Here is a 14,006-nt window from a genome sequence, read left to right on the forward strand (position 1 = left end):
GGTAAGATTTGCATGTAATCTCCTGATTGGGACATTTATGTACTTTTGACATTCCACAAAGAAGTTTTCTATTGTTGGTCAACAGGTTTTGTCACAGTGACGAACTTCTCACTTCATGTAAATCAACTGGATTTTATAATCTTCAATAGAAGTGGGTCAACATTTGAAAAGTCTTTTTCTAATGCATAAGTTCTACAAATTGGATGCATTTATTGGTTGGCTATAGTTGATGTTACCCACTTGGAGTGATGAGGACTGTGTGAAGGTGCTGAAAAAGTGCAAAGAAGCAATTGATGACAAAAACAATGAGCAAGGGAAGGTAACACTCATAGACATTGTAATAAGCAAGACCGAGGACGATGCTCAAGAAACTGTAGCAACGCTCTTCTTGGCTGTGGTCACAGGAAAAGAGTGGATCGGGAATGAGTGGGACAAACTTTTCTTTGAAATCGATTTCAGACCATACAAAATAACTCCTATGTTTGGTTTGAAGTCTCTCATTGTTTTCACTTAAATTGTGCATGTTTGTTTGATTCGAGTGATGCAAATCTATTGTCCCCTATTATGAGCCTCTATGCCGTCTTCATCTTGGAATCGCAACAAGTGTCCATCTAATTATAGTTTCTACTGCATCTGATTCAAATCCAACAACCCCAGCAAGCAACAAAGTCAAACCTCTTTTCTCTCTCCTCCTCCTAACCTCTGCCGCTCCATGCGTGATCGTCACGCCTACCTTGTGGGTGCCACAACCCAAGGCACCGCCGCCCCCTGTATTCAGGCCCGACCACCACAGGCTGTCAGGCCAAGCTGTTGAGTTGTCTTCTTGTTCTTGGAGATAGCACATGGGATTTGAGTTGGAGACGGCAAATTTGCATCCTCTTACGATACATTATTTAATATTTAATGTGGCATATTATTATTGGTGACTTAAATGACGACATCTGCTTTATGTTGGGCACTACCTTTTAAATAACTGACCAAGAAAATACTGTATCCATGAAGATTTTATTCCTTCCATATTACATGACTAGTTTGACACTCTCCTTTCAAACCCCAGTCTGGTAAACTCGGGTTGTTGCATGACTGAAAAAGGAATGTGGTCAAAAATATATTAAGTATACGAAAATTAGTTTACCAGATTGATTTATAAATAAAGTCATAAATCCCAAACATGTTTTTTTAAAAAGTGGATTATCTTTAGTGTCCAGAAAAAATCTATCACATTACTTAATAATACATCTTTGCACTTGGAGCTATTATTCTAGATGTCACTTTGCAACCTACCATAACTTACTATCGTGCCTCCATTTATGGAAATATCATTTTTCTTCTAAAAATGCCCCTATGTACATTCTAATTTCACCACCACTCTCAGTAGCCCCAGCCAAAACTCAACTTGAACCCGACCTCCCGGCGTCACCACTAGTTGTGGCCCATTGCCTTGCCGGTCTCTGCCCCTGTCACCATCCGCCGCAACTTCACCAGTCGTGCGCTGCTATCATCACGGTCCATGTGTCCCTTTCCTCTCTGTTTCTTCAGTTCTCCATCTTCAGGGCAAATCTCTCTCTCTGCCTTGTCACCATCCGCCGCAAGTTCACTCGTCGTGCACTGCTATCATCACGGTCCATGTGTCCCTTTCCTCTCGGTTTCTCTAGTTCTCCGTCTTCTCTCTCTCTCTCTCTCTGGTCCATGTGTCCCTTTCCTCTCGGTTTCTCTAGTTCTCCGTCTTCAGTGCACATCTCTCTCTCTCTCTCTCTCAAAAGCTGCCAATGTCGAAGACGGTGGCAAGGACCTCAAATTCAAGATTGCAACGACTATGTGACATCAATCGGAGGTCCAAGCCAGCACAGCCTCGAATCGATGTCCGTGGCGGCTCAACCTCGGATCAAGGTTGCTGCTGAATGGCAACCTTGATATGAGATCGTTGATTTTATGGTCATCGAGCATCGCAAGTCTCGAGACAGGTTTGTTGATCTAGAGAGTTTTACTAAAATAAATACTTGTTCTTAAAAGTAATTACGAATTCTTATAACTGTTGGTGTAGATTCGGAATGCATGTAAAAAGAAGCAATGTGAGGCCAACTATAAATTGATGGAGAAAAATTAAATTAAACTTATTCTTATATATTTGAATTTACTTCAAAAAAGAAAAGAAAAGAAAAGGAAAGACCTAATAATTTTCAAGACTAAACAAAAGGTCAAGTATAGAGCCCATGGGACGATAAGGCAAAGGTGATAGCTATCGAACTTTGTAACATAGGTAGCTAGCTGGGATATCTATTTTAGTTGGATTGGGATGTGATGTTATATGTAATGACAAAAGGTTGTATCTTCTTCCATTTGTCGTTAGACAAAAGAGTAATCATTCAAGAGGTTGGGATCGGATTGGCTCTCAAAGTCGGGCCTAAAATTGGACATCAATCACAAGCAAAGTTAACTAAATATAAACAAACCACTTAGAGTTGCCCCCATAGCAAGAGGTATGGAGTTCGATTCCCTTTATTATTGGGCACTAGCAGTGGAGACATTTAGTTTCAGATGTAAGGTTCAACTCCCACGATTTTAATTGATAGGGTAAAAGTTTGAGAATAAGTTGAGAATTAAAGTTTGATAGAAAAAAAAAACTAAACATGAATAAACATGAATATGCAAGATGTCTATGTTTGTATCTTGCCTATCTGAATGCTGGTTAGAGAAAGAAGAAAATAAGAGTAAAGATGATAAAGTTACATGCATCTTTCAAATCCCGAGGATAATTGGAATGTCCATTAGCAAGATGAGCAGCAAAGCGTTGGAACTTGCTTGGAAAGAGAAAAGTCTGGGCTATAATCTATCTGGGCTTTCATCCAGTATTTCGATGGGCTAGGAGGGCCCCGGAACTCTGGGCCAGTCCATGGTCTTATATGATATTTTGCGAAGGTACAGTGCTAATCATTATTTTATTTAATATGCTTTATACTATGCTATTCCATACCAATAAAATATTACCAGTATGCTAAATAAGGGCCTGAAATAAAAGTTACTTCTATGTGATTATATATAGATGCAAAGGATTTCAGAATCATCTCTGGCTTGATATATTGCACGTTCCATATTCTTTGAAATTTACTCTTCCCTTCCATTTGTGGGAGTAACTGAACAACTTCGAAAGTTAGTCTTCGGATAAGAATCAAATGGACAACAGAAACTAAAGTCACCTGCAAATTCGAACACAGTTTAAAGCTGCATCCGTACCCCAATATGCACATAAATATGGAAAGTGTCTCAAATGTCAAGAACGCCATTTAGAATTGTAGACCTTACAGTGGGTAGTATAAAGATTTTCATCCTGGAGAAAACAAGGAGGAGAAAAATAATAGTTTGATTGATGATGCTAGAAGTATTGAGCTTGACCTAAGTTGAGGAAGCAAGCGATAGAATAAAAAATACACAGAATAAAAAAATAAATCAAACACCAAATTTACTTGATTTGGCCAATGAGAATAGTAAACAAGTTCATCATAGATCTCATGATATAAAGAAAATTGTAACTATATTTAAGTCACTTAAATACTTTTAATATTCTAAATCCTTAATTACCCCAATAATTTACAAAGTATTTAGTTTCAAGATTCCTCACGAAATACTTTTTGAATCTCACGAAGGAATATATAGGCTTTCAACGCATTAATCCTGATGCAATTCCTAGAACTTTCGCTAGACATGAACGGTACAGAGACCACTCTGTAACACGCACCATCTGTCTGAAGAGGTATTTCAACATGTGAAACATGCAAAAGGCCTTGGCCAAAGTCAAACTTGACTTTCCTATCTTGAGTTTTCTTCTTTCGTAGAGAAGTCCACCGCCAATTTGGACTCCAATAGGAAACTCAACCAAGAAGCATATATAAACATATCCCAACGCCATAAGATCTTCAACCGAGTGAGATATCCAACGTGATTCATATCCCGTAGACTCCAACACTAAACCAATTTCCGAATCTTACGTATTTGATTTTCAACTCTGATGCTTTTATACAATTCAATTTCAAGTGGAATACTTTGAATGGGCTTAAATTCAAGATATAATTTCTACAATCTATGTGTTAGAATGCCATGAAATGTGGGAAAATTACCAAAATAATTCTAAATCTATTGCAATTTTTCCAAATCAGTCATAAACTTTTTTTTTTGGCCAATTTAGTTCTAAATCTTTTGCAATTATGTTAATTCAATACATCCATCCAATTTTGACTGGTTAGGCATTGATGTGGTCGTTGCCCAGCTTGGCGATGCTAATGTAACAATTTATTAATAATAAGTTTTTCGAATTTTTAATTATTTTTTCTTTTTTATTTTCTTTATCTTTATCTTTTTTTTTCCCTTCTCTTCCTACTTTTCTTCTTCTCTCCCCCCACATTGGCCAGCATGACTCTAGTGAGCCTCACCAGTCCTTGTCAGCCACTAGGCAAGGGCCATGAAGCCTTCGCTAGCCACTGATGGCCCTTGCTTGGCCTTGCCCAGATTTGGGTGAGGCCTGCAGCCGTAAGGGCTATGGGTGAGTTGGCTTTGCTTAGATCTAGGCGAGACCACCTCGCCATGGCCTTGCCATAGGTAAAGGGGGCCTCACCATCAATTGCTAAGGCCATGGCCACTGTCCTTAGGGCCTAAGTGAAGGTGACCATGGCCTCGCCAGCCACAGGTGAGGCTGCCTTCGCCCACAGCAAGGTTGGCCTCGCCTAGATCTGGTGAAGCCATGTGGGTGAGGCTAGGTGAGGACCACAAGTTGCTAGTGAGGGATTTGCAGCCTTTACCCAGTGGCTACTTAGGGTGCGTTTGGCTGGCATTTGTTTCTGTTCCCAGAACAAAATTTATGTTTTTTTGTTCTTGGGAACAAAAAACAAACGTGTTTGGGTGCGTTTACATTCTTTTTGTTCTTTTTGTTCCCTTAAACAAAAAAACGAAACAGAAATAAGAAACAACAAATTTGTGTTTCTTATTTCAAACAAAATCGAGAAACACTTTTCTATTTTCTTCTTATTTTTCTTCTTTTTTTCTTTCGCGCCGCTGGCCTCGGCCATGGCCGGCGACCGGCCGACGAGGGCTGACGGCCTCGCCCAGCCACGGCGAAGCTTGCCGGCCCCCGGCGAGGCCGAGGCTCGCCGTCCCCCGGCGAGGCTGAGCCTCGCCGTAGTTGGGCAAGGGTCGGCCTCGCCTTGGTTGGGCGAGCTCGAGCTCGCCCAGATCCGGACGCCGAGCCTCGGCGGCCGGGCGAGCTCGATCTCGCCCGGATCCGGTGAGGCCGAGCTTGCCTAGCGGCCGGCGAGGGTCGGCCTCGCCGGATCTGGGCGAGTCGGCGTCGCTTGGCGGTGGCTCGGCGAGGCCGAGCCTCGTCGGCCGCCGGGCGAGCCTCGCCGTGGCCGGGCGAGGCCGCCGCTCGTCGGCCGGTCGCCGGCCATGGCCGAGGCGGCAAACGGCCAAAAGAAGAAAAATGAAAAAATGAAAAAGAAAAAAGAAAAAAAGGATAAATAAGAATAAAATAAAATAAAAATATTAAAAAATAAAAGAAATAAAAAAATTATACAAATTTACCAAACGTGTTTCCGTTTATTTTTTATTCCCGGAACAAGTTTACCAAACGTGTTTTTTTGTTCAAAAATTTTTCCCCCTAACAGAAACACTTTTTCTATTTCTGTTTCTGGAACAATTTTTAAACAAACGCAAACAAACGCACCCTTAGCCTCACCAACAACTCGGGGGATGAGAAGAAGAAAAAGAAAAAAAAAAAAAAAAATTAATAAATAGATTCTAAAAAAATTATTTTAAAATTGCCATGTCAACTTCAACCAGTGCCCACGTTAGCATCGATAGACCAAATTGATTGGATAGATTGAATTGACACAATTGCAAAAATGTTTATGATTAAATTGACCAAAATAGTTTATAACTGATTTGAAAAAATTGCAATAGATTTAGAACTGTTTTGATCATTTTTTCATGAAATGTTGTTGTCCTAATTTAATAAAGTTTATGGCCAAAAGATGAAAAGAATTGGACAAATGTCAAGAATTGGAAATCTATAAGATCCTTTGTGTTCGGCAGCTACCTGGTGTTTTCCTTCTCATATTCCAACTTGTGGTCTCCATAGTAATATGGAACAAATAAGTGATTAACTTTTGATTATTATTGACAAATGGTGCATTCACTTGATGAGAGCAAGATTTGATTGAAACGGAAATTGTCAATGAACAAAGCAGTCGACAAATTGAAGTGAATTGATAACTTATCAATAAAAACATCCAAAGTAGACATTACAAAAATTATCGATGAGAGCCTTCACCAATCAAAGAGGGTCATCAATAGCGAGCTATTGCAATATTTGGTAAGTGTTGACACCTAAATTTTGGTGGCCCGTTTAGTCATTTATTACATAGAAAAATTAGGATTAATGTTATCCATGAAAAAAAGAATTAATTGCATAGCATATAGATTTATGTGATTTATTTTTAATTTACATTTTTTGCATTTTATTTATTGGACTGGTGGTAGATGGATTGAAATTAGTGATTTTAAGCTTTAACTTGGCAGGCCAGTCTAAACTCATGAAGCAAACAAATTGGTCCAATCCTGTTTTTTTAATGATTGGAAATTATCTCGTGAGAAATTGGAATTCGAAATTTTTTTGGAATAGGGAAGATGTGACGAAATATTGCGATTTATCTTTGCAAGATTTTGATTTAGAGAAAAATTCTATCATAATCTTGAATCCTTATCAATATGGGATAAAATTGGTGAAGGAATATTGCGTTCGAAAAATTCTCGTGGATGTTGATCTAAAACCTTAGTCCACTCACCTATAAATAGGTCGCTACATCACAGAAAAAGGGAGGCCACACATTGAATACACGGCCACATTAAGGGGGCTTTTCTCGAGTTTTAGGTCAAAATCAAAAGAAGAAAAGTTTTCCCAGGGGTTCTTCTCTAGTTTTTTAGGTCAGAAATTTGAACATAAGAAGAGGAGATTTTTTCCTTTTGGTTTTGGTTCATTCGTCGGGGGTCTTCGAAGGAGCAGCCAAAAAGTCAAAAGGGGAGGGTTTGAAATTCTGAAGAAGTGCAGAGAAGGGACGTGAGTGGGAAACACGTGACAGACAAAAATTGGAGAATCCTTCTTCTGCAAGTTGGACGTCTACACATTGAAGAAGCCTTGAAGGAGAATCCGCGAGAATCATCGACACGCACTAGAGAGAGAACGACGCTGCCCGCAAAACCTTGACTCCATCTTCGTTGCATCGTCTTCACGTGACCACCGCAACAGCGCGTCCAAGACCCCCACGAATCCCGCAAATCGGATGCCACCCTTGCCGACATAGTTCCATTGCCTCACTCGAGTCCTTCGTTGACCCACCGCCAGGCACATCAGCCGCGAATCATCATCCACCACGAGCCATCGCTGTCCCACCCGAAGCGCCGGTTGCAATCCCGGTCCAATTGCGCAAAGTCCAAATTGGAAATCAATATTTGGAATAGGTAAAAATTTTGTCTATTTTGATTTATGAAAATTCCGTTTCCTTATTTGATATATTTGTCGATGCAAATGATTGAAATCCCTAGCGTGATATTCGCAGGAGCTCTCAAATTATGGATTGATAGTCTGATTTTCGTGCCCGAAATCCAACTCGCAATCCTTTGCAAAAATCGACAATCTGATCTCATGCCCGAGATTCGATTCACGATTTAATTTTAAAATTGGTCAACCCAATCTCATGCTCGAGATATGGTTCACCAATTTTTGGATATAAATCTTTTTTAATTTGTTGTCATGGTATTTGAGTCAATTTCATTTTCGTAAAAGAAAAAATCCAAAAAAAAAATTGAATTAGGATTAGGTTCGTTTTAGAATATTTCTAGTCTTAGAATTGCAATCTTATTTCGAATTTTTAAATAAAAAAATCCAAAAAAATGCGTTCATTTAGGATGTTAGTTTTCTTTAATTTAAATGGCCTGTTTAATTATTTGGCAATTTTAAATTTCGAATTTACAAAGAAAAATACAAAAAAAAAATCATCATGCATGTATCATGAAGAATTAGGGCATCCTTGGCACGTCATTGCATATTAGGTTGATTGCATGTTTAAGTTTTATTTAGATAGATCCTTTTAGATAGATTGCATTTAAGTTAGAGATTACTTGGTTAAGATAAGATTCTAGTTTAAATTAGGATTTGGCTTAACCTAATTCCTAATACAAATTGAATAGAATCTTAATCTAGCTAGATAATCTTTGCATTTTTCTAATTTCAAATTTCATGGAAAATATAAAAATTGCCTTAAAATTAATCAATTTCACTCTTTAGGATAGACTGCATTTTATTTATGTCATATAGCTTAGGTCATGTTGCCATGTCATATTAGATTATTAGCATTCATCGCATGATTCTCATTAAATAAAGTGAAAACAAAAAATTGAGTGATGGCGTGTTAATTAAAAATCATATCTAGGATTGCTTATGTGAATTCTCATTTAACATTGCAGATTCTTTCGTTGCTTTGAGGTAAGTTTTGCAATTTATTCATTGCTTTTCTTGAGTGTTAAATTGGTGGTTTGCACACTCGCATGGTCACTAGGGAATTAAAATCAATTCAACTTGCTTGCCAAATATTTTTTCAAAATAAAAGAGAAATGTACCGAAAGGGCGTTAAAATAATCTAGCATAATCAAGTTCTCGTATCCAAAATCTCTGATTCGTAGAAGTAAAATAATTCTCCAATTATTTTACTTAGGTGTCTAATAGATCTACCATAAACTGATTAGTAGCGACTCCTAATTTAAAGATCATTTGCATGTTAAGAATTTGAACCTAAGTCGTGAATTGGTATGAGCTTAGGAGAGCCCGAGCTAAGTTTAGGCTTAGTAATCCATTAGCCAAACTCTAAAAATTTTGGTCGTGACAGTAAGTGTCGGAGCTCAAACACAAACATGATGGAATATGTTACTCCCTATGCATAACCACTGTTACATAATAAGGGATCATGCTTAGGATCTTGATAAGAATGACGATGATCAATAATTGTAAATAATATTAGGAATTTATTATAAATTCAAAATTCTTAATTGTTTGTAAATAACTGCAGGTGGTGGAGTATAAATACTCACATTGTAATCTTTGTAATGATTGTTCAATCAATCACAAAACACCCATTCCTGCAAAATTTGCTTATCCCATTAGTTTTTCTGCAAATTTACTATTTCAGTACCTGTAAAATCTTTAATTTAGTACTTGCAATTTTATTTCCTTTACATTTCAATTATTTACTTTCTTATCCAAAATCAACAGAGAACACATTTTGCCTAAAAATCCGTCTATTTCATTCCTGATATTAGAATTTCTCTTTTCAGTCACACACAAACCTTACATATCGATGTATATTCATATTTTCGACCAAAAAATGTATATTCATAGTTCATATTGATGATAAAATAATAATTGAAAAGGAAATACACTTGCTCTGATCAACTCTCATTTGCAGAATATTAAGCTAAATCGGCTGCCTCGAATGCTCCCAAACCTTCTATTCAGGAATCTCATCTCCTTTCGGAAGGCTCAGTCGCTTTTCTTTTAGCGGACGCAACAAGGATTTCTTAATTAATCTGATGTCGTTCGAATTCCCGGATAGCTAGAAGGAAAGAAAAGTGAATCTAACGTCAAATTTGCCACAGTAAGAAGGCTTCTTCAGAACGGGACATGTAATGGAGATAAGATCGATTATTTGGTCGTACTTTGGAAGCTATCCCTACTGAGATGAACCAAACACAATTAAATCATGTCACACTATATCGAAATAAACCCTAAAAAGAAGAAGAAAATGCTGGGAGATACGCCAAAAATCAGGCCGACTTGTAAGAAGGCTTCTTCTGAACAAACCGCATAATGGAAATAAGTTTCATCATCTTGAGCTTCATCAAAGACGGCCACAAGTCCTGAGCTTGCCCCACAAGATTTTAAAATGGGATGAGATTATTCTGTGTTATATGAGTAAGGTCAATAATTGGAAGCTGAAATAAGATTATTCTTCGTCTTTGGCTTCCGTCTGATTGTATCCGACCTCGTTATCCCGGTCATAGTCAGATAAATATATGAGTTAAAATTCAAAATTTACATGATGACAAAAAATATTAAGTGAAGAAAAGTCTTGATCTGCTTAATTTGATATGGAAATTAAGCTGAGTTTTGCGCGTATGAGGATACGACCACTGTACATGGGCTGCTTTATATGCTTCTCAGTCTACTTTTCATTGTATAGTAAAACAACTTCAATCCTAAGGGTATCTTGAGTAAAATGAGATGTTCATATGCACACGATCCACTACCAATAGTACCTTCTTTTTTTAAAACATAGATAAAGTATTCTTGCTTCCGGACTCAATCTTACATAATGTTGTCAGAGTACAATTAACCTCTGATTTGCTTTGCATAATAACACTTATATATAAGTTACGATAAAAATCATAATAGTTATATTAGGCAATATACTAATTAATCCGTATAGGGATCATATATATAGAGAGAGAGACACATGCACACACACAATATTCAAGATTCCTAGTTGCTTTATCTATAACTTCCTAGTTCGTGGCTACTTTACATATGGCAGAATTTAGTTTTCCATGGAGCGTCTTCTACTTCTAATAGGACATGAACAAGACATTTACATTTGAAAATGCGATAAAATTAATTTTGATGTAAAATTGAGTTATGATATTGGTGCCGAAAAAAGGAATGGAGTTCCAAATTGCAATTTTCTTAAAATAAATTGGATTATGAAACCTGATATTTCAGGTCCAACCTACGACGGGTAATATGCTTGTGTCCGAAGACCGTTTTCACACATTTCAAACTCGTCCACCAATATTATCCTTCACCATGAAAAGGTTTCACAAAGCAAGTTGCAAGACCACATTCCTTTAAGGCAACCGACCAACTAGGATGTGCAACTTTGAAAGAATCTTGAATCGTGATGCTCATATGGAAAATGTGTCTGTCCTAATCGAATTGAAAGTCCAACATGAATTTCACATATAAACAAGAAAAACTTGCAGTTTGCATAGACAAAGCCGGCTAGCAATAGAAGTCAACGGTGCCAAAACAACTATTTAAACAACCCCCAAATCTCTCATTTATACCCCCAATAACTTAATTCTTTAATCAACAATATTTTCCAAGAAAATACCTATTCTCTCTGAGAGAGAACTCAGGTCACTTCACGAGATTTCACAGAGAAGCAACAGAATGGGGTTTGAGAAGAAAGATCTGGATGTGGTGCTGATTCCAGTTGGCTTGCTTATTATGTTCTTGTACCATCTCCAACTCCTCTACAGATACCTTCATCAGCCTCATTCCACTGTCATGGGGTTTGAGAACTTCAACAAGCTATTCTGGGTTCGGGCCATCATGCAGGTCAAATTTTCTTTTTAGTTTAATTTTAGTCCACTGTACTTTCCTTGATCAATTAAAGATCGCCCAAGAGCGCAATCGAATTCAAACTTCCCTGATTCCCACACGTCGGACTGTTAAAAGCTGTAAACTGTCATTCGAGCAATCCTCTGATCGGTTGGCCTCACTGAGTAAATGGTCGCATTCAGCTTTGTCCGATATTCGCAAAAAGGGTCAATGCCGAAAGTGCCGAAACTTGATCAATTCGGGTGCTTGTGCTGTTTCTGTGCTACTTCTGATCAATCACAGCTTAAATTATTAACACAATGTGGTCTTGCAGAGTGAGAAGAGGGAAATTGGCACGTGCCTCGGGGTGATCTCCTCCAACATATCAGCGGCGACGTTCCTGGCCTCCGTCTCACTCACCCTCTGCTCCCTGATCGGCGCCTGGATCAGCAACACCAACAACAATTTCTTTGAGAGCGAACTCATCTATGGGGACACCCGGTCCACCACCCTCTCCATCAAGTACATCAGCCTCCTCATCTGCTTCCTCCTCGCCTTCACATGCTTCATCCAGTCAGCCCGGCACTTCGTCCACGCCAATTACCTCATCAGCATGCCGAGCTTAAGCATCCCACCCAAGAGTGTCGAGGTGGCTGTTATCCGAGGCGGTGATTTCTGGTCTGTTGGGCTCAGGGCACTGTACTTTGCTATGAACTTGCTTCTCTGGTTCTTCGGACCAATACCCATGTTTGCTGGTTCCATTTTCATGGTCTTGTTCTTGCACTACCTCGACTCGAACACGATGCCATTGATTGAGCACGAGTTTGAGTTTGATGGGGGGCAAGTGGTGAGGAAGGTGGAGCAGAGAGTGTCCGATATAGCAATGGCCATTCACATGCCTTCACATCAGAATTGACCAGGCCTGGTTTGTTCGCTTATATCTAGGAATGGAAGGACAGGATTTGATTTTTCTTGACGTAGATTTTTTTTTTTTTGGTCAAAAGTAAATGTTGCATTCATTCATGGAAATAAACAAGTCTTACAAGACAAGATGGATAAAATTCCGAACATAGAATTTCCGAGAGGGATAAAGGAGGGTAACTCACCCAATTTAAAGGAAGTCTTACAAGCCAACCAATCCGCCGCTCGGTTTGCTTCACATGGGCAGTAGACCACCCATACTGATTTACACAACTCTAACTCTGCTTTGCATCTCTCCATAATTTCTTCTTGACGTAGATAGGCAGTTATAAATTGTTGGTAAAATATGCTTCGAAATTGGATAGTATAATGAAATCGGATCGAGTAAAACAACTCGGACTTTGAGGCGTGATATCACTTTCTTTAAGGATTTATTTGCCTCCACAACGTTGCTAATGGTCACCGGCAAAAATCCTCCAAGATACAACAAAGTCTTGGATGAGAATACTAAATAGCAGTTCTAGTATTTCTCTAGGGTCTCTTTAAGAAACAATCGATAAATTGGCTGCTATTTTTTCAGAAAGAAGACTCGAAAATGACCACACTTTTCTTTCCGAAAAATGACAAGTATACATATGAAACAGTCTTGCAACTCTTCGTGAAAATTGCGAACAAACATGTCTTTAGAAAATTGTTTAGATAAACAAATGTGACTCTTCAGAAGAAGTCGAAAAACGAACAATTGCAATCCTTTGAAAAAAAAAAATTAAAACCGAATAAGTAATTTTCCAAAGGTTGTCTTGAAAAGACACAAATAAAATTCAGAATAATTTTTTTTTAAATAGAATTTCAATTTTCATTTATATTTCATTTCCGAAATTCTCAAATTAAAAGGCAACCTTTGAACTAAAATATAAAATAAATAAATAAATAAAAAGCAAGGGATTAATGCTAATTAAGTGCTAAGTGCTAAGTGCTAAGTGTTAAGTGCGCCAAAATCGCCCAATTATTTGCGCACCCGCACGCAGGTATGGTGGGGTCTAGCCCCACCTAATCACTCCTTTAACTACAAAAGGGAAATCCCACATTTTTAAACTGATCCTCCTACTCCCACCTTTTCTATGTGGGACAAACTAAAAAGCACTCATTTTGTTTTAACAAACAAAATTCCAACAATCCCCCACTTTGTTTGTAAAACAAAGATTTCAAAATAAAATTTTTTAAAAACCATACAGCCAAAGTTTCAGTAAGATTAATATACATACATAAAGGTCTCTTTCGAGTTAAACCTTTACTTAGTGCAAGTATATCAAAGCTCTATCAAAGTGACAAGTAGCTCGGCTTTAAACTTGTACTTTTATGTAATAGAACCGGACATACCACACATACACTAACCTCTTGTTTTAGCGAGAATTTCTATATTACTCCACACTATTATGGCCTTGTGCTTGATCATGTTTCATGAGCTCTCTAGAAAGCAACCCTCACTTTCGTAAGAAGCGACACCACCTCTAAGCTCATATAGGTGAAGTATCTACCATGTGTTTCTGTTACTATTAACACACTACAAACTTGTATGATACTTCATTAAGAATTCAATTCAGCCTACAAAACGTAATGAGACAATGCGACTTCTCATATCGGGGCTATGTCGGTATCAAACAATCAC

The 14,006-nt window shown here is 38.1% G+C and overlaps 1 protein-coding gene across 1 annotated transcript; it reads left to right on the plus strand.

The window, feature by feature from the left end:
• The first annotated feature begins 11,266 nt into the window (after window positions 1-11,266).
• Window positions 11,267-12,332, plus strand: LOC108959566. The gene is made up of 2 exons (XM_018873357.2): window positions 11,267-11,434; window positions 11,751-12,332. Exons 1-2 carry the CDS (start codon window positions 11,267-11,269, stop codon window positions 12,330-12,332), a joined length of 750 nt encoding a protein of 249 aa, XP_018728902.1.
• Window positions 12,333-14,006: the final 1,674 nt, after the last annotated feature.

This window comes from Eucalyptus grandis, chromosome 5, assembly GCF_016545825.1.
Source record: "Eucalyptus grandis isolate ANBG69807.140 chromosome 5, ASM1654582v1, whole genome shotgun sequence".
Taxonomy (NCBI): Eukaryota; Viridiplantae; Streptophyta; class Magnoliopsida; order Myrtales; family Myrtaceae; genus Eucalyptus; species Eucalyptus grandis.

Bases quoted from the DNA above. Each gene is read 5' to 3' on its own strand.
- LOC108959566 (XM_018873357.2), top strand. From the start codon at position 11,267: ATGGGGTTTGAGAAGAAAGATCTGGATGTGGTGCTGATTCCAGTTGGC. The intron at 11,435-11,750 runs GTCAAATTTTCT...GTGGTCTTGCAG, and splicing joins GGGTTCGGGCCATCATGCAG to AGTGAGAAGAGGGAAATTGG.